Genomic DNA, 21881 nt, shown 5'->3' with positions numbered 1-21881 from the left:
ATCATTCTGTAATGCTGCAAACAACAACACAGTGCAACCACATATTTACGTCTCAGTGATGCAAACTGTTCAGAACACAATTAAATTATCAGTGTATACGGCCAAGTAGTGACCTTAAGCTGCAGTATGATGATACACTGCTTAAGAAAATCTGCATTCAAGTTGCAAGAAATGTGCCCCATTGGGAGCATAATACATTACATGGTTAAGTAGGTATTTGTTGCATATCTTTTGTCAGTTGGCTTCATTTAGTTTTATTTCTACTGTTTACGCAGCAGCCTTCTCTTTTTATCTCTGTGGGAACATTGTTTGATGACAATCTTCCAAGTTCTACCGCAGAGTACAATGACGAGGAGGAACAGGGGCTGATGAGGGGGATCAGAGTTGCTTTGATACCACACATGATTGTTTACCTCCATTAATTTAACCCAGCCATCCACTCTAGCCTGTTTTGAAGCAATCTCAAGGCTGAGCACAGTCACTGCTGAATCCTCACAAAAATCCACTGAAATGGAAGAAGGCTACAGAGAGAGTCTGTGTCATGCAAGATGTAAGATTTTTCCAAAGCATATGTTTCTTTATGGCAGAAATGTTTTTCTGTTCAAATATGCTTTGCACTCATGGAACAGGAGCAAATACGAGAGGAGATTATCCATTAAAACGCCTTCAAATGAAAGCCAGCAGTCTGCAATTCAGCTTCGAGTTACAGTGTCATTTCACATCCAAAGCAATCAGACTCTGAATCAAAACACTGTGCAAATACTTGTTGAGCTACACTCAGTATGTTTTTTAATCAGATTTATTTATTAATTGTATCCCACCTTCATACCAGAGAGAGAGGAAACCTAGAACCAAATGACACTCAGCCGTGTGTTGAACCTTATAGCAAATCTTATGCTGTCCTGACCCTTTTTATTCACATACTGAACACTGTGCACTGGTGATGATTGCAATGAGGAATTCATTCTTTATACGGATCGACCCTGCGTCTTACACGTTTAATGTGTCATATGTTTCCTTATGCCTTTTGATGTTTGTGCAAAGAGAACTGCAGTTTCCATCAGTCAGTGACTCGCTGGCACATAAATTATGGCAAACATAACAAATAGCTGATCGATAACAGACTAGCCTTAATTTACTCAATCAATTAGCGCATGAGAGATGAGCTGAATTAATCCATCAATGCAATGTGAATGGGACATGCTTAATAAGGAAATCAAGTCCTCTAATCAGGAGGGTTGAATTATTAATGAAAGAGAGAAATGTTTTTCCTTCCCTCTCTGACTCATGGACAGCAAGCGGATGGTGATAAGATAAAGGGAGACAGAAAAAACTCAAGCAGCAGAGAGGAAACAACCATCTGGCCATAGAGGGACTGTAGATAAATACAGTATGTTATGCAACACAATCAAACAGGGTTCATGTGCCTGCCTAAAAGGCATCTAAATCTGGGTTGCAGTAAAGGAGTAAATGGATAAAAAGGTGAGCTGAACAAGGTTGTCAAACTGTACGATGATTGTGTATTCTCTTCTGAGTGCCTCTAAAGTGCACAATGTTCAGGATGTGGCGACCTTTAGATGGTAGATACAACATTATTCTTTATATTATACACCTGCTACAAATATTGTACAACAAATTTAAATCAGCTTGGATAAAAACAGCTTAAAACTACTTTGGGCAAGTTAACCCTGTTTCCAAACAATACAGGTCATAATCCATGTATATCTGCAGGAGCTTTAAGTGTTGCCTGGCAGGCTTATTCCAACAAGAGTTTTGCAGGCGAGGTCCGTAAACTGAGACGGCTGAGCCACATTTAATGGCATATCTCCTTCCAGTCAGATGATAAAAAGAGCATATGAAGTATTTTGTTCATCTGCTATGATCATGTCCACACAACAGCCAACGTGCATCTCATCATGTAGTCTCTAACATCCTTCAAAAGTTCCTACTCATGAAACCCAAGTGACAAGAAATAACAAGCTCCAGTGCCTTGCACTTTAGGATGAGCCCTGCCGCAGTGTGAAAATAATGATCTCATGGGTTGTAGCTACAGTAACAAACCCTGTAGCATGACAGTATCATCCCACAGACCAGCCAGTCATATAAAAGAATTACAGCACAGTTGCCTTCTCTCTGTCCCAGTGCTAAGAGCTGTCACTGACCGGGGGCATCCCTTCGACTCCCTGCAACAAACAGGCAGACACAGGCCAAGCTGGGGACACTCCCATGCTACAGTTACTGCAGTCTTGACATGAAACTTAAACAATACAGTCAACAATGCAACTGTTTCCAAGAAGAAGTTTTAGCTGCAGATGGTACATACATTCATAGGTCACGCTGGTGAAAATCGTATTTTGATGCAAATAAAAACATCAAACAACATTTAACATTTCCTAATGTGTAGCCTTGGCAGCATTATATACCCTCTAGTTGTTGCTCCGCTGACATGGTTGACAGCAGCATTTAAAGGCAGGCAGGTTTTCCACACATAGGCCTACATCTGCAGCGATATAGTATCTCAAATGTTTTTGACATTGATGGGCTTGTCATGTAATGTTCACACATTGTATAACTGCATGGCCTCTACAGCGAAAGAACATTTGTCTTCCTTGACAAGGGAGGGCCAGAACTGTGCAGCTCCTCAGTCTCTTCTACAGCAGTCTGTGGTGCATGCTGCAGAGCAGTGTTGGCACAAATTCAATGGACTAATCTGCCTCATGTAGAACACATATGGTAGTGATGATAGAAAGCAAAGACAGAAATAACTCGAAGTGAATCATATGAAAAGACATTAAGTCATGGCTTAATTGTTTTGACGAGTCAACTCACTGACTAATACTTTGTGTTCAGTGAAGCTGTCACTGGGTATCGCTGTAACGGATGTTACTTCATGACTCCAGACCAGGCTATTTCCCAGAGCTGGAAAGCGAAAGCTGTCCAGAATAAACACTCTAAGAGGCCCTGCTAAAACTCTGTTTGCTAGTATCCACTGGGAGTCATACTCTTCAATCTGAGATACCTCTCACAAAGTTGTGAGAAAATTCTCTGGAATGAATCCTTCAGTCCACAATTTCCTAACTGACTAACACCAAAGCTTATGAGATCTGTTAAAACAGCAGTGATGAATGACAGTTCGATGTGACAGCCAGCTTCTGTCAGCCTCAGACTCTACAGACCCAACGCTGTCCCTCGATGTTATCTCTAAAAGGCTGGGAATGTTTCAAGTCAGTCATAGAAACAGCAATATACAGCAAAAGTTGTTTGGTACTTTAAATGAAATAACCACGAGTCCATCTCAGTTCAGAGTGCAATTTCACATCCAGCAATATGAAAAGAGCCCAGGGAGCAGATTCTGCTAACATGTCTGTCCGATTTCCAGCCATAAATCACAACGTGCAGTAGAAATAGTTACCCTAGGCAGCAATAATCTCTGCATTTCAACTAACCGCAGAGGTTACAGTTACATTCAATACAGTGTGTGAACAAGGGGAAGCGTGTCAAACATCAAACATGGATGAGAGGACCATGGTTCAGAAAATAAATCATACATCAGCTCAGATGTTGCTTCCCCCGACAGAGGAGCTGAGCTGAGCTGAAACAGATATAATGAGAGTCCAATGTACATACTGTAGCAGATGAATACTGTGATCTGCTGCACTCAAGACTCTTCTGGCAGTTTGCAATTAAAACAGACAAGCCTTCTGTCCCCTGGACAGCACTCCCATTACAGCAACCAATCAGTGGGCCTGACAACTCTCTGACCTTCCTCCTCAACTCACTTGGCTGGCTCTATCATACTCGCCATTACCAACACTGTTCCCAACTTCATCAATTGCAGGTAATTGTCTCCCTGGGACATGCTCTTCATTATTTTGAGAAATCTGGAGGATTGCTCCGCTGTGTGTTACCTTTCTAATAGAAGGTCTAGAACCACAATTAAGGAGGTAAACGGCATGTCACCAGCCATTAGTGACAAGACCAAACAACGGGTTCTCCTGGGGATCTCCAGGTATTCATAGAGATGATTAAAATCACAAATATCCATCTCATAATTCTCAACAGAGCAGGTTCAGCAATGACAATGCCAAAGACTACCATGCCCTCCTGCCGTGAAAGAAAGCCTAATTTTGTCTTCAAAGCAGCTGGAGAGCAAACAGAGCTGGTGTAAAATGGGCAGATATCGTAAATAGTCTGAGACACATCCTGTGTTCAAAGCTGATTTGGCAGTGCGTGTCATTCCTCAATTTGTGACAGAGTGCAGGGCTTAAAACTGTGAAGAAACTGCGGCACTTTGTGAGCATCAGGAGGCAAAAAGTGAGACAGTGAGAGTGAGAGAGAGCTGTCTCTGAATCTGATAATAAGCTGTGGACACACCTTTGTTCGAATGTTTGGGGACAGAGAGTCAATAAAATGAATAAATAAATCTGGAGTTTAAAGGTGGGGTGAGTGATTCTGGAGGAAGACTGTTGAAAATGCCATCTCTCCTTCACAAGGCGGCTAAACGTTAGCATCTCAGATTTACCGTCCCCTATCTCCCCTCCCCTTCCCCTTCCCTTTGTGCTATGCATGAGCATGGACGCCACCTGTTGCTGATTGGCTGGAATACTGTTGTGCAGCTCGGTCCGAACCACTTTGTGTGTTTCCCATTCAGGGAAGGGATGAGTACAAACCCCCCCCCACACACACAGAGCGGGCTGCTAGCAGACCGTGAGCAGACAGCCACCAAATTTCAAAATTCAGCGAATATCAACAATCTCTCTCTCCAAAATGACTCATCCCACCTTCAAATAAATAAAATGTGCAAACCAAATATTTTGTCACCGCGTGATTACATTCACAGCTGAATCCCATTCTGGGTAGGTCAGCATCTGTCTATATTCACAATCTTTGGGTCTTTGTCAAGGAGCTTGGTAGTGCTACACCTGCTGCAGCTGATATAAGTCGGCTCAGGACTCTATCCCCCCGGAGTGCCTGCCGCTTTCCTCCGTGTATTGTGCCATTATTTCCAGGAGGAAGGTAATCTATGCAGGCGTTTATCCAGGAGGAAAAGCATCCCTCCCAGGACGGAGACACATGGCAAAGGAGCAGCAGCAGGGCAGCACCGGGCACTGATTTCACAGATTGATAGGTGATGCAGTCTGCTCACATGTAATCTAATTTAGTCACCCTAAAGCACATACCTTATAGCCTGGTCCTAGCTGATGAATTGCAAATATCTGAGCAGGATTGAGGGCTTCGCTGAATACGTAGACGGCTCCGAGCTGCCCGCAGAATACTCTGTTAGCATCTGCTGTCTCAGAGGACCCGAGGAAGCACTTATCATAACTCTGCAAGAGGGAGAAAGAAATAAACAGCCACATCATTTAATACTTAAGACTTAAGACAAAATATCCAAGTTCATACACAGCTGAATCGGGCAGAGGGATAAAAAGTAAGAAAAGTACATTCGATGGCACAAATGGGTTATATTTTTTAGATTTTGGCTGAGAAATGTAACTATAGGAACAACATCACCTTCTGTGCTGTTTTTGTGTCAACTTTGACATTACCCAAATGGAAAGAGGAATTTTATTTACAAAAACATGAAACCTCAAAATGACCTTTGGGATAGAGAGAATATGTGCTGTGATTGCATTCAGGACAAAACTAAAGGATAACTAATGACTAACAGAAGAAACAGTCAGTATGAAGGTCTGCACAGCCGGTGCTGAGGAAAAAACATCAGATTCGGTTCTGGGGAATTTAAATTCTTGATCAACATTTTACTTTTTTCAAAATCCCATTATATCTGATTGATCTGAGTGATTTGATACTTTTTATTTGTTACTGAGTAAATACAGATAAAATGTATTTAAACCTTTTCTAAACAAAGTACAGTCACCACATATAAATATGCTAACTAAGCTAATGAAAATATGTGAAGAAGTTACCCAGACTTTAAGCTTCAGTCCTAGTTCTAAGTTGTCAAGGGCTGAAGGAGAAGGTGAGTAGACTACAGACACAGAGGCTACGATTGGACTACAAACTGGACTATAGGAGACAGGAAACACAATGCCTGATCATATGAGTCTTGAATTCTGCTGCGACATTCACATGGTTGGGTCAGAGTTTGGCGTAAAGAACATAAATGCATGGCCTTATCCTGCCTTGTGTCTACTATTCAGGCTGGTGGTGGTGCAATGATGTGGGGGATATTTTCACACCAATTGAACACCATTAAAATGCCACAGCCTTCCTTCGTATTGTTGCTGACCATGTCCTTTCCTTCATGACTACAGTGTGCCCATCTTCAAATGGCTACTTCCAGCAGGAAAACACGTCATGCCACAAAGCTCAAATCACGTCAAACTGGTTTCTCAAACGTGATAACGACATGATGTCTGCAGTAACTGCGTGATGCTATCATGTCCATATGGACTAAAATTACTGGTGAATGTTTCCAACACCTGGTTGAATCTCAGGCAGTCCCACCCAGCAGTAGCAAAGTGTGAAGTGACCAGTGAGTGTACATCTCAACCTGTCATTTGAGCAATCTTCTTTTCAATACACAGCTCCAGCTACCTTTGGCAAAGTGTGTCATCTGTGCAAGTGCATATTACTTTTTTAAGTTTCATTTTGGCTTTGAGTCACTCAAACATGCAACACTGTCACATCATCACTGACAATGATATTATAATCTCTGTGCACAAATATAAAGTATATTCTGAGCTGCAGCCATTTTCACTCTAAACATACATAAATCCGTTGTCCATAAATTCCATCCTCCACTGCAGCACAGCTCTGCTCAGTGATGAATGGGTATTTAAATTAAGACTGAAATGGCAGTCATATTTCTGAGAGAATTCCACATTTATATAGTAAAACTCAATTTGCTCAATGAGCGCTATTGATGATGCGTGTATTTTTTTCCCCCCTCGCAATTTCCAGCCATGCGAAACGTCGATGTGCCAGCCTCACTCAGTCCTGTGTCACTAAACATTAAAAGCAGGGGGGAGAAGATGACAGCAGTGAGGAGTACAAGGAAGAGAGCTTACATCATTGGTGTTGACGTGCCATGCCATATCTCCATAGGAAACAAGCTGTCCGTTAACGTAGCATCTGATTTCGCTGTTCCTCCAGCGGCTGTAGATGTGAACTATACTGATCATGTACCACTGAGGGTGAGAAGAGAGTCAGATTGAAAAGATTTAATAAGTGAAACTCAGAACAGGCTACTTGTTAAGTGAGTCATTATCTTTATTTTCTAAGAACGTCTTCACACTCGACTAAATTTGGTTTGGACTAAGTTTGGTTCATTGAGCAACATCTCCAACATTTCTGGTCAGCTCTCCAAACAATTCAAATGAACCTCGAAGTTACTAGAAATCCAAAGCTATGAGATTTCCCACCTAATGTTCTGAAATCTGCACTGTAACATTGTGACTGATAGATTACAGAAAAGGCTAAGAGGAGGCAAGACAACTCATTTTTCATTCTGAACAAAGCCATGTCGGGTACTGGCTGTAATTATTCAGGAGTGACACAATAACTTGAGTCAGATCAAGCCGACAGCTAGAGGTGACTTAAAAAGATGTCATGTTGGTACATAAATCACAAAGAAACTGAAAACAATTGTATGTTAAGAGAAAGACACATGATTTGACTTCATGCCCCTGACTGTAGGTATGTTTATTGATACATGTTAACTTTTACAACTCCTCGAGTCAGTAAAGTGGAACATATCGGAAGTACTGTTGATAAAGCAGCAAGTAAAAACAGTTTTAAACTTACATTTCTTTGATCATTTTTCATAATGCAGATCCTGTACATATATACTGCATTAATTATTTATATCAGAAGACTTTGTAGCTGCATTTTATTTATTCAGGTTTTCTGTTTAATCCTTATTCTGTGTTGCTGATGCAGCAGCTGCAGCACTGACGCCAGTTCTTCTGATTTAACACTGGATGTCTCCAAATTATTCTCCTTACTCAGATCATTCGTTGCCTCTTTGAATTGAAAAGTTGAAAACGGAGGGATCCGTTTAGCCGTGTGTGTGTGTGTGTGTGTGTGTGTGTGTGTGTGTGTGTGTGTGTGTGTGTGTGTGTGTGTGTGTGTGTGTGTGAGAGTGTGTGTGTGTGTGTGTGTGTGAGAGTGTGTGTGTGTGTGTGTGTGTGTGAGAGTGTGTGTGTGTGTGTGTGTGTGTGCATCCATATCTAGATTCATTTTCTCCATTAATTTTCAATCAGTGCCTTGTAATTAATGCTCGCTTGCTAACTGTGTTAACTCTTGGAATGAATTACATAAGGGCAAGACTGGCACAACCACTCACAGAAGGAGGCAACAGAGTGTCCATCTCTCATGTGACTGTGTGCCCCCTCTTTATGAGTTTGACCTGAAGGGCACTTTGAGCCGTGTAATGGAATTACGGCCATCTACACACAAAGGTAAGGACACTTAAAACAGGATTCATGGCGGAGGGGAGGAGTGCAAGCAGCCTGCAGATAATTTAGAACGGCACTTACCCGCAGATGTCTGAACCCAGGATCAATTAAAAGCTTAATTCAACATGTTTTATTTTCCAAGAGCTTCTACGAAACGATACCTGCGCTGAGGCGGTAGGTTCGGGATGAATAGTTGTTCCCAGGTGTTATGTGAAGGCTCTAATTGTTTGACACATGCTTTGAGCCTGTTTTCTTCTCTGCAGGGACAGCTACATTACACCGACATTCCACGCTAAATTAAGTTTCATTTTCTCATCCACATTTACATCCAATTACACCTGTGAGATTCCTCTGGGGGTCTTAAACACCTCAGGTCTTTGAGTAGATATACAACTTCGTAATGCTGAAAAAAGAGCAGCTGGTGGGTGAGGAGTCACGTTTAAGTGCAGCCAAAACTGCATGTTGTTTTAAAAGAGCAGTGTAATTATTGTTTGTTTTGAATGAAGTCTAAAGCCACTTCCTTTCGGCTCAGGCCACAATTATGTGCAATTATGATATTCAATGGTTGGTATAATGCAACTCATGCTCAGATGTGGCTCACTTATATTTGAAGCAGCCACTACCCACTGTGTGTCTTCAGTGTCCAATAATTCAATTCATATATTCAAATTATATAGGTCTAAACAGTAAAATTATATGTTGTGTCATAGCTGAAATGCGTGATTGAAGGCCAAAGGTTCTCTTACCTTCCTGGGCTGAAAATCATACTTCACACAATGCTGGAAACCCTTTCCTTTAGACTTGAGCGATGTCACGATCAAGCAGTTACCAACAAAATGCGCAGAGTACCCAATGCCCTTGCTGGTACGAAAGCTGTGGACAGAAACATGCATTGTGTGTATCACGGCTGCAAACTTGATGGGGTTAACCTAATTAATTTATCAACAAGCATGATATAATAGATTTCCACCCAACTCGGGTGGAAGGTTTCTGACCACAGTCAGCATATTCTTAATATACTCTTTTGGATATTCCCTCGTTAACAATACTGCACACACTGAACAAACCAATAACTGAAGTGAAATAGTGGCTTCCTTCTACATAATAAGATTGGGGTCAGCATACTTTTTGAATGCCTGGCACTATGCAGAAACAAAGCAATTTGCAGAGGTAATTGACAGGTAAGTCTTATGAGAATTATGATATTATGTTTAACCAGTAAAAACAGGAAAAAACCTGAAGTGAGACTATAGCTACAGCAAATTTTGCAGACATGGTAACAACTACAAACGTAAAAAACCCTAAAACATTCAGTTGATGAGCAAATAGTGACCTTATTGCCACCACCGATGAAAGATGAGCAGACCCTGTACAGCCCACACCCTGCAACACACAAACAACCGAGCAATAACACTTCTCTATTCTTTCCCTGCATGAACTGAACATCTTTTTCACTGCTGACATGTACTCACTACACTCCCACAGTCTTTAGGTCTACAGCAGTATACCACCTTCAAAGCCCCACACCAACACCACCGCCGCCGCCGCCCACCCGCTGGGATCATCTAAAACAAACAGACCTCTTTGTCAAGGTAGATAAAGAGAGCCTGGGCTTTTATATTGTGGGGTGCACGCAGGGACAGAAAGATATTGAGCCCCACACCGAGGTACCACAGATCCAGCCAAGACACTTCAGTGGACAAACCTGCTTGTGCTTGCACATCGGGTGCAAAGCAGCAAACCTCGGTCAGCTTCTGAAGATACACTTCTTTTTTGTTGTCTACATGCCCGGCCACTGAGCTATGAGGCCCTCAGAGCAAAGCATAAACAGGATTAGCTTGGCATATCTCAGCCTTTTTGTGACTCTGTCAGTAAGGAATCGCTGCCACATGAATACTAACAACTTAGCATAGCCAGTATTTCTTCTTTTTTTCCTCTTTTCTCTCACATCAGAGAAACACAGAACAAGTCCTGCCAAGGTGAGCAGATTCTTTCATTTGAACTGTGTGATCCAGGTACAGCAGTGGCAGCCAGCGGATGATACACTGAACTGTTATCTGTGACCAAATACTGTGAACCCGTCAGTAAACTCTAGCCTTTCATCTCATTTCCTTCCACAACTCTTTTATATGTCCCATTGTACTCTGTGATTTTCTCCCAAAGCTCATCTCATAAACAGAAAAAACAGCTGTAAAGCATCACTGCACTTTTGGGTTATTGATTTTAGCACTAATTATCCACAAGCCCCTGCAAGAGCTGGTATGTGGGCCTTGTGTGGCAGATATTCAAATCTAAATTAATACCTCCACAGTGCCTCCCACTGCAGCAGTCCACCTCTGTAACAGCCAGTACCAGTCGCCGTAGTTCATGCTTCCCTGGGTTTTAATCTCACTAATCTCACCTAATTCCTCTCTTTCTCCATTATAATTCATGAACACTATCTGGAAAAAATGAGAACCTTTCACAAACCACATTACATAAGCGTTGCTAGTGTGTGAAAAATAGTATCTGTAAAACTAGTTTAACCTTGAAAAACAAGTTGCAGCCGTAATCTGCTTAGATGGGAAAAATCACTGTAGGTCAGAGTATCAGACAGCATATTGCTTCGTCAATAAAGCTGCTGGTAGCTTTATAGGTATCTGCAGAGGGGGAATGATTCCTCGTACAAGCTAAAGCAATTAGATTGATGAAAAACGGGATAGTGTAATTTTCATCTCTCTGGAGTCATAATGTAGGCTTAAAGCACCTGAGAGAGAGCGTACCGACGACACTGGAAACATGGAACACATAACTGTTTACTCACCAGTAGAGATATGGTTTGTCCTTGTCAACATTGATGTTATTCAAGGGATCCATTCTGAACCAGGTGTTGAATGTAAACCCATTTTGATAAGGCCACTTGGCAATAGGAGGTAAAGCAATGGCCTTGTACAAAAAACAACAGGCACAAAGATGCACAGTCAGTGACAATTTTAACAAATCTGCTCCAGCTCTACAGTAAGTCAATAAAAATTAAGCTCCACTATGTAGAAACAGAGTCAGAGCACAAAAACTAGGATTTTAAAAAATACTAACCAACAGAGCATCTTAAGTGCAGTCTCAAACTTCTCTGAGCTTCTTTTAGGCTTAATAGTTCATGCAAATATTTAATGAAGAAGGATAAGAGATCTTTGCTGAGGTCAGACCAGTGCATCTGTTCTGATTCATTAATAGTTTTATTAAACTAAATAACTGAAATAACTGGAAATTGCAAATTTGTGTTGACCTCTACGATGTTACAGGCCAACTGATCACATTATCATTTCTGCTCATGCTGAATATTTTACAGTGTTCAGCCTGTTTGAAATAAATCCAGCCATGAATTCAAGTCCTATTTGCATTTAGGTGAAGCTGCTATTAATATCTAAGATTCTGGAGAGTTGTTTCAAACAACCACCAGTGAAAAATTACATTTTATGAAACTACTGTGATAACTCATTCACTGACTTTAATCAACATGCATCGGCCTGACGCAAATAGATGCAGAAGCAATGAAAAGACGAATGTAATGTCCTGCCACAGGCTTTGCATCTCCCCTTTGCTATGTCATCTACTATGTCTCTGGACTCTGTCAATATTTCATCTCCCGAGATAAATCAGCAGCTTCGTATCATCCCTATTTAACTTAGTCACACAACACAGGGTGCGTTACCCACATTTTCTCATCTATAAATCCTTTAATTTATTTGTAATCTTACTACACCCTCTATACATGTATATACAGTATTAGTGGAGCTGTTTCCAGCTACCTATAAAGGCAAGTTCACACCTGTTATCTTATTATAGGAAACCATAAAATGAAGGATTTATGGGGCATGCTGGATTGGAATGGGCTCATCAAAAAGGAAAATTACAGTGTGGCACAAATCAACCCTTGGTGCGATACACATATCACAATTTCATTACATAACTTTGTAAAGCCCAGCAGATGTCAGATGTTAGTTTTTTCATATGTGGATTTATGCACTTCAGATTTTTTTTTGTTGTTAAACACAACATGTGTGATCGCACAGTGTATGTACAGTCAGCTGTTTCACCCTGATCATTTGCAGCTCCATAAAAATGCACAAATAAATGCCATTTTCAAATTGACTGCAGGGCACAAATGTGAAAACTTACTGCTGCACTGCGACCAGGAAAGTTGAAGAAGGCATCTGGACCGTGTCTCTGGGGCATCTGATTCAGCACCGACAACATTTTGACCGCATGCTTTGGCTGCACAGGTGATAAAAAAAAGAGACATAACAAGACAGCCAAGGCCTTCTCTGACTGTTTGCACTGCAGTCAATACATTGTGAGTTACCTCGTCCAGCTGTTAGTCATTACTGAACAAGCCCCAAACATATCAGTGAAATGGCTCTCTGGAGGCAACTCAAGTGACAGTGTCAAAGCGCACACAAAACACGCACTTCTGCCTGCATCCGGTCCCTGCTATCGCTTACCCAGAGGCCTCCTTCCCCTCGTAGCATACTGAAAAGCAACTTCAGTTCCTTCACTGTGATGCTGTAGCTGGCCAGCACTCCCAACATATCCACCAGCAAGTCTTTAAAGGCAAGACACACATACACAAACAAAAGGAGAGAGAGGACAATCACGAATCTCAGCTGTATTTTACAGATATTAGAATTTGTCCTCACTGCACAGGAGGTCCTCATGGCGGAAAGTATTCATATGCATCAACTCCTGAGATAATAAAAACAGTTTCGCTTTCGTTCAGCTTCATTCTCACGGAGTTCATTGTCTGTGAAATTCCATTATATCTATCACAGAAACACTTCCACTGCAATTACATGGAAACTGGCTTGTAAATCAAAGTGATGTCTAAATTGTTAAACTTAGAGGCACAGTAACACTGCAGGAAAAACGCATTTGAATTTCATCAGCTGAAACATAATTTACAGGTTACACAAGGTATGGATGTAATTTGCACAGTGTAAAATATCAAAGTGACACTGACTTCCACAGACAACCACACAGTGACCTGAATACAGATTTGAGGAACTCATTCCAAGCCTATATGTATCAAAAACAAGAGTAAAAAAAATAGTCCCTGCAGACTGCAACGTTCATAACCCTCCTTGTGTAAAGCTGCAGTGCTGCCAGCTACAACACTTCATGGAACATTGGCAGAAATTAGCATTAGCATTAGAAATTAGCATTCCCCATTATGATAACTCACACAGGCACACACAGATGGCTTTGTTGCCTGACTGAAAGATAAAAGAAGGCATACACACTACTTGCTGGATATTAACATGAGAACAAATCATTCTGAAACACACGTGTACAATCAGCAGCTAACGAGCAAAAAAAAGGGCCCGCTCTCACCATTACCATACCTGCAATCATGTCATCCACTGAGCTCATTTTGAGCAGCACCTGCTGGATGAGGCCCACCTCAGTGCTTGTTTGCAGGTTTCGAACACTTTTGCGGAGGATGGCGGTGAACATGCTCCAGATCTCGGCCTGGCAGGTGACGTCGCAGTGCTCCAGCAGCTCCACCATGCAGCCGATGCTTTCTGCATCCTGGATAATGAAGTTTGTCTCCAGATCAAACTCACCACCCACCAACTGCGGAATAAGTTGGGACACATAGGTAAAGTAAGAAAAGATTGGTTTTTTTATGCCTTCACATGCTGTTTAAATCCTGTGTTTTGTTGATGCAATGCTCCAGCAGGGAGCGGCATGAATTCAACTTCACTTTCACACTGAGCCTTGCTGTTTGACCCAGCTTTCAACCTGGTTCCTGCCAAGGTTTTTTCTCTGAGGGGAAATTAACCAAGAGCCACATTCACATATTTTCCAGGTCACTACTCTGATGTTAAAGGGCTGGCCAGCACTGGAAGAAGAAAGCTCAGATATTTTTCCTTTCAAAAGGGTTTTGATCAGAATTTAAGCACTCACGAAAATAAAACACCCTGGCATTTAATGAAAAGTGGAGGGGAGGGAGTATCTATCGCCCTGCTGCTGCTTCTGAGTCACAAATGACAATCACAATTAAGAAAATAGAAAACAACAATCAATAACGCAGTTTTTCAAGTTCATCAAGCATGAAATTAGCCCTCTAAAGAAGTGTATGGTATATGGAGAGAGCTGACAACAACTTGCTGGTGGGCATCAAAGCAAGCAGGTGGAAAATGGGCCTAGATACCCACTGCACATTACTGTGACTGACAGGTAATAGCTAGGTGAGATAAAAAGCAGCCCAAAGTAGTGGAAAGAGACTGGTCCATGGAGTTATAAATCAAGCCTCACCTCAATCATCATCACATGCAATTACATCAGAATGACGTGTGTCACAGGCCTGCTTGGACTTTGAGACTGGAGAGACAGCCTCCCCTCACAGTGTAGTTACTGTGTAGATCTCCACAAAAGCTTGTTAAACACAGCTGTGCCACATTTAGTCTCTACATTGAATTGTTGTTGCAGGTATGTAGATCTACTAAGTGACAGATTAAATCTTAAAAAGATTTACAGAGGCTGTTTATTGTGGAAGAATTAAAAAGCCGTTGCCTACATACAACATAAAACCAAAGCTGAAATGCAGCTTGAAAATCAGACGTCTTTATCAGTGAACACAGAGAGCAGTGAGGCACGAACAATAACAGGAATTTCACAGCTTGAAGACTCATGGGGTCGGGGTAATATGCAGTCTGAGTCGGCTCAGTGGCCAAAATGTGCAGAAGACTCCTATAAAGCCGAGCAAGCTGTAACACGTCTGTTTTCTAAATATAGTCACTGTGTTAACTGGTGCGGAAAATTAACAAACTGGTGGAAAGCTCGTTATGGGTATGCAGACAATCTTCAATGCCAAACTGCCCACTCCTCCAACCACAAATGCCACCATGCGTGGTCTGCTATTGCTTTACCCTTATTTTGGGTGAACCATGCTGTGTCCAGTGGCCAAGGATTACATTTTGCAGTATGATTTCAGTTGGGTATCAAGGCCCTGTTCCTGCCCAAAAGATCTGATCAGGTATACAAATAGTTACACACACATACCTGCCATACAATAACTATCAAATAATGTGTGTGACTATACCTGAGCACAATCATTTAAGTAATAAATTCTAAACTAAATTTACATGAAACAAAATATACTTGGCATTGTACTGATCATATAAAATATGGTAATGCCAAGGACAAAAGCCTAATAACGTAGTCCACACAGCAACTGTGGAGCTCCTTTCTGCTTTTAGATCATTCATGAATTCCAGTTAAGGTGCAAATGTCTCACTCTCAATGAGGAATAAGTTCAGCTACCTACAGTGCAGCACTGCGAAGTGCAGAAGAGAAAAAGTTATTCATGTTCACTTTAATGTCCCAACAAAGACATCTCGATCTAGCTCCTGTAGACAGGAAAACTGTGGCGCTCTTATGAATTGACAGCGACATTGCATGTGTTTACTTACAGTGTGTTTTTCCACTACTCTTTATAAGGTTCTTTACGTTTTTTTGTGGTAAAAATAAAACTATTATATCAACTGATAATGAAGAAGAGGCTTTTTATAGATGTAAGGGCTATCACAGGTTGTTGCTGCTCAGGTTCACGTTGTCAGACAAAAGGCTGTCCGGTTGCAGCCATGATGACGTATATCACCGAGCACTGCATACAAGGAGGTGAAAAGAGCCACAATGTCTAGACTAAACCTCATCATTCTTCAGTGCTATTGCCATTAATCACACTATTCACAGGCACACCACAATCCTGAGAAGTGGTGTAATTGCAGATTCAGATCCCCAGAATAATTTTCACCCATTATGTTACAAGAGGTAAATAAAGACATGAAATCACTGATTACACACTCAACACATGGAGAGTAGAGCTTCTCTGAGCCGTGCAAAAATCCTTAAACACTAAATCAGCGCAGAGTTTGAATACCACTTAAGTTCAGTGATGTAAACCCCATAAACAATGTTAAGAAGTAAATGATCAAATTCTTTCTAAACAGGGGCAAACTGCTGTAATATGATGACATATTACGACGGTAAAAACAATAGTTGCTGCATAGTAAAAGAGTGCAAACCTGCAAATTCATCATGCTACACCAACACACCCCATAACCAGTTACATGAATTCTAATGACACGCGGCTGCTTCATTACTTTAGTTGCATTCCACATTTATGTAAAACAATACGTTTTTTTTTAAATGTTCAGGGGCGTTGTGTTGGCCAGTGGTTAAGACACATACTGGGAACCTTTGCTGCATGTCAAGTTTCTCTCTCCCTCGTTTTCTGTCTGCAATTCCAAAGAATAACCTTTAAAAACCTTTTAAAATGGCATTTTATTTACACCAAATCTACACGTGGCCACTTTATTACAACATTATTTCCTCATAATGTTTTTTGTGACGTTAGCAGAAATTTTTAAATTCAATTACTTAGTAGTATTGAGGTCATAGTTATAGGTGATGTTGTACTGGACTACATTAAAAAGCAGATTAGTAGATTAGCTGTACTGATTGCATTAGACTGTTAAGTGTCCCTGATAACATGGACTGTGCAGTATATTCTAGCCAAATACTACAGCACAAACTTTGCTTTAATTTAGGTTTTTTGGGGGGAGGGTCTTGAGATCCACCTAACTAAATGTGAAACCACAAATATATCTATATACTACAGTTGACAGAAAAAGGCCGGCCAAACCAAAACTACAATGTCCAAAGAACTCAATGTCAACAGAACTTTGAGATAACTGTGTTAAGGTAAAAATGTGGAGAAGGGTGGAACAGAAAAAACGTTTAGATCGGCTAGGACTGTTTTTAGGGCTTCATTGGGGCCAAATGACTGCTCACAGTTCCTCTGCAGAGATGGAGAACCTGTTAGAAAGAAAACTATGTCCGTAACGCTCCATTAATTAGGCCTTCTTGGTAGAATAGCTATATAGATTCCAACCCTATAAATTAAAGGCATATGGCACCCTGCCTGGAGTTTACTAATGGCAGCACAAGATGAAAAAAAAATTGTTGTCTGTGAGACCAAAAAGGAACGTTGGCCTGAATGCCAAGTGGCAAACCAAGCGCCAACAAGCGGCTACAGCTCATCACACAGCCAATACTGTTCCAACTAAGACTATGTTGACGGTTGCAGCATAACCACCGGGATGGAGAAAAGACTTAACAACGCCTAATGCTGAGGGGTCTTCAAAGAGAGACAGAGGACCTCAGAACACGACAATGAGCTTTCAGCACAAAGCAAAGACAAAGCTGCAGTGGTTTCATGACAAGCGTATCTACCGAACAGCGTTTTCTAGCTCCACCATTAAGTACCGGATCAGTGTGCTAGGTACCTCAGCAGTGTGGTAGAGTGGTTCTATTGATACCTTCCTCGACTTTTGACAATGGAAAGATGAAAGTAACCGTTCTAATGTGTGACAAGCTGAACTGAACCGGACTGTGTGGTAGAAACACAGCTCGAGTGTGTAGTCACCGAGGTATCGGCTGAGGTCTGGAGATGAATGTGTTGGAAAATCAGAGGGGAAACTAGAGGACTGCAATTCCTGGCTGTATCCATCCAATCTGACAGGAACTAAGAGGATCTCTACAGCATATAAAGGTGTGTTAGAGGGTAAAAGCATAGTGGACTTGAAGATGTGATTGCTGCAAATGGCGCCTTTAGAAAGTCATAGAGTCTGAATATAAATTAGATATATCTCTCTTCTCACATCTCCTAAAACTGCAACATTTGAAATCATATTTTTACTTTATAACTTGGGTCTATAACACATCTAATGTTGAAAAAGGTGTCTGCCAAAGCCATGTTTTTGAAACTTTCCTTGGCATTCGTTTTTTAAGAGTTTCTTAGCCAGCCAATGGCATTAAAATGTGTTACACTTTACACCTTATGCCGCTACGTTCTCAGGTTTAAAGGAAACGAAGGAAGCAACAAGAGACACAGACATACTGTAACAAGCGAGGCTCCCGTCAAAACTCCCCCGTCTGAATTACATGTTTAATTTTCTTCCCGACTCCCTATGGCTCTCCACGACTTATCTAAAATACTCTAACAGCAGGAAACACTGACAGTGAAAGAATGCTACTGTACACTCATTTATTTTGTGTCTATCTCTGACTTCTTTTGCTGATGGTTTTCACTGATAGCACACTGCTAGCCTTGGTCTGTTTACTGCAGTTAAACCCAACGGCAGCTCAGGGTGCTGGTGAGACTGAGCTGCTCTGCTAAATCCTTTCTCACTGAGACGCAGAGATGATAGCACGACCAGTAATCTGCGCAATAAAACACCCGCTCTGGGAAAGACACACATGTCATAAATTCTAAGGCAGAACAATCAAAGAAACAAAAGGTTCAATTAACAATATCGCAAGATACCACATTCACTGTGTGCTGCTGTACTGACTGATACTGTAAAGTGTTGCGTTTTGTTAAACTCTGTGTACTGAAGCATAAGTTTGTTCCCCCCCAATGGGAATTGAGTCTATGAATTAATTAAAGGCCTTAACTATTACCAAACTCACAAGGACAAAACTGTATTAGGCATTTAAAAACATGCAGGGATTGCCCACAACAAGGCTATATCGATTAAAGTGAGACAAAACTAAACGTATCAGCTTGTCCTTGAAATGTATTAAACTCAATTAACATCAGATGGATCAATAACTACATCAGAAATGACGAAGCACATTGTGCGTTGTGTGGGTTAATCATCACAGGCCTTATTTTACCATTTGGTCACCATGTTGCCATGAATCTGCCAGTCAATCTGTGTTGTGCCTGTTACTCACAGTCACCATGAGAGTCGACAATTTCAAACTTGATTTGTGAGTAAATACTGAAAAACATCTTATATTTATCAAAGACAAACTGATTAAAAAAAAAAAAAAAAAAAAAAGGCATCTTATTAATCTGCACCTGTTGTTGCTTCTATGACTTTCATCACATGAGGCAACACAGCCAACAAATCTGCATTTTTTCTGGGAGGGAGAACTGTTGATGCTATGATGATGACATCCTCTGAGTCTATTCATCCATATGGGAGCGAGTATTCTCTAGACCAGTAGCACAGCATATGGGATGTTATACACAACTAACTACTACGTACAGAATGCTCTTTTCTGTCTCTATCTCACTCAAGGGTGTTAACTGAAAAATGATGGGCTGACTGAAGTCTTTCAGGTGCTACAAGTGTTTGAGGTCTGTGGTACAGTCCTATTATAAGACAACTTGTCAGTCAGCATGTCAAGTGTCAGCTTAAGCATTTATCTTCGCACGCCCAGCAACCCAATCTGTATTCACGTTGCTTCCACTCAAACACGAACGCAAATGGAATTAAATCCTCCGACATTTCTTTGAATGCATCCTAATTCGACATCAAAGAGGCGCAGGGGTTCCATATAGTGTGAATGCACTGAACTGCAGAGCCGCGCAAACACAGACACACACCGACTGCGAGAGAATCGGAGCCACGTAGATGCCAAGTGTGATAGAGACAGGGAAACTCAGCAGTCAAGAATCCATGTATGATGCAGGTACCCATGTGTTGGTTCGGATCCACGTTGTACAGATGGAGGTAAAGCTGGCCTATTTCCCTGCTCCCAGGAGAGGGGCCCACAGAAGGAGGAAACCTGGCTCCTGCAGCTATGGCTAATCATATAATTTCAATTAAGAATATCTGCTCTGGATTATTAAGACGCTCAGAAGCTCAGTGGAGCTGCGGATCGATGATTTCCAAACCAGAGGAAGGTTATGGAAACAACACTACAATGTGAGGCAGGAGAATAATACCACTTTAATTAGGCTCTAACTGGTATCTACGCAGCTCAAGCTGGAAGACCTGTCAGGGTGGTTACACAAGAGTAGTGAGTGACAGCCAGCTCCCTTCACTGTAATAGCACAGAGACGCAGAGAGAAGGCCTTACCGTTCACAAACCAGAGGTGAAACTAGATTAGCAATAATGTCTTTCAGTCACCCTTGTACACTGGCATGAGGTTCACTGAACTGCTCACAAGCTTATTGTCACTTTCACAATGCTGACAGGGGAAGAATGAGACCCTGTGATGCTACAGATAATCCGGCAGAGCTTGATGTGTCAGAGGAAATGAAAGAACTGTCGCCATTACAGTGATTCTTTAATGCGCTGGGAGTAGCATTCCGCCGAGCTGGCGTTTATTTTATTGCGCAGCAAAACCAAAAATTGTTTATGTAAAAGCACTTAAGGTGTGTGCTTAGTTTAATTCTTCACCCCTGTGGTTCCTCTCTTTTAGCACGATAGAGTTATGAGCCTCAATCAAGCATGTTTTCCTCTCCCTTAGAGAGAATTCATTTGTGCGTCACTGCTATGAGGCACAAAATTAAGAGAGTTACATCTGAGCCCTGAAGAATCCCTACACTTTCAACTGCTTCTGATTAGGCTGGGGCTGAAGGCTCGCCGTCGCCATGGTGACAGGCAGCGAAGATTGGACTTGAGACAGTTTCTAAGGGACGTCTACAGTGACCACTAAATTGGGTGAAAATAAATAGATCTGATGTCCTATTTACCAAGACTGCTAGTGGAGTGCGAACACTGCAGTGAGGGAATCTCTCAGGAGGGGGGTGTCCTCAACGGTATTTCTAAACAAATGAAATGATTGTTACAGGTTCACACATTCATCCATTCTGCAAGATGCGGACAGAGGCATATGTTCTCTACAGTGATTTTTTAATGAATCCCCCTTTTTCAAAAAAGCCTTTTCACCCCTTAAAATCACACTACCCTGGGAGCTCCATTGCTCTGCCCCAGTCATCATAACCAGAGACTGCACTGGCTTGATAAAAGTCCAGACACACTAGATTTGCCTGTGAGGATTGTTTTGCACTCAAACCAAAAGGCAAGAGTGTTCATACAGTGTCTGCAGCGCTGACTGTCTCTGTGTGGTTCACTTGCATGCTAGCATGAAGGTCCAATGTACAGCATTCAGTGTTGCTAACAAACAGCTCTGCAATCACAACCAAGAAAACAAACAACAAACAAACAAAGAAGTCTGAAAAACGACAATTTAACTGGTGGCTTATTCCAGTAAGTATTCCTCTCCTTGTAAACTTGAGGGCACAAAGCACAATAACAGTTCAGTTTCAGAATCAGAACAGCCTGCAGCTGACTTTTAGGCACATACGCAGTCAAAGGGATAAAGTATGATGCAAAAATTTGGTATGCAGAAGTAAAGAGGAGGAAACAATGAAAGGGCCATTTTGCAGCCAAGTGCTTAGCAGCACCGGAGGGAGTTAGACACAAAACACAATATCCATATAGAATACTTGGATTTTCCATCAACCCCTCTCAGTTCACAGGCACTCGAAAAAAATATTTTCAGCAACAAGGCAAAGGCAGACATATGTGTTTGAACTATAAAAGACGTTTATATATCTATATCTATATATCTCTACTATTTATTCAGAAAAGCATTGGCATAATTAACTATAT

General features: G+C 41.4%; 1 protein-coding gene across 4 annotated transcripts in view; it reads right to left on the bottom strand.

Annotated features, from left to right (window-relative positions):
* nbeab (neurobeachin b) overlaps positions 1-21881 on the bottom strand; it is a 182779-nt gene that overhangs the window by 123803 nt on the left and 37095 nt on the right. For all 4 annotated transcript variants that reach the window (XM_070970886.1, XM_070970888.1, XM_070970889.1 and 1 more), the window contains exons 2-8: positions 13802-14033; positions 12905-13005; positions 12582-12677; positions 11227-11348; positions 9170-9296; positions 7035-7154; positions 5181-5327 (exon numbers count right to left, since the gene is read on the bottom strand). In XM_070970886.1, the coding sequence (XP_070826987.1) occupies positions 5181-5327; positions 7035-7154; positions 9170-9296; positions 11227-11348; positions 12582-12677; positions 12905-13005; positions 13802-14033 (945 nt within the window). The remainder of the gene's footprint in view (positions 1-5180; positions 5328-7034; positions 7155-9169; positions 9297-11226; positions 11349-12581; positions 12678-12904; positions 13006-13801; positions 14034-21881) is intronic.

This window comes from Chaetodon trifascialis, chromosome 9 (assembly GCF_039877785.1).
Source record: "Chaetodon trifascialis isolate fChaTrf1 chromosome 9, fChaTrf1.hap1, whole genome shotgun sequence".
Classification (NCBI taxonomy): domain Eukaryota; kingdom Metazoa; phylum Chordata; class Actinopteri; order Chaetodontiformes; family Chaetodontidae; genus Chaetodon; species Chaetodon trifascialis.
The sequence above is the reverse complement of the archived record's forward strand: the minus strand, read 5'-3'. Positions and strand labels throughout refer to the sequence as shown.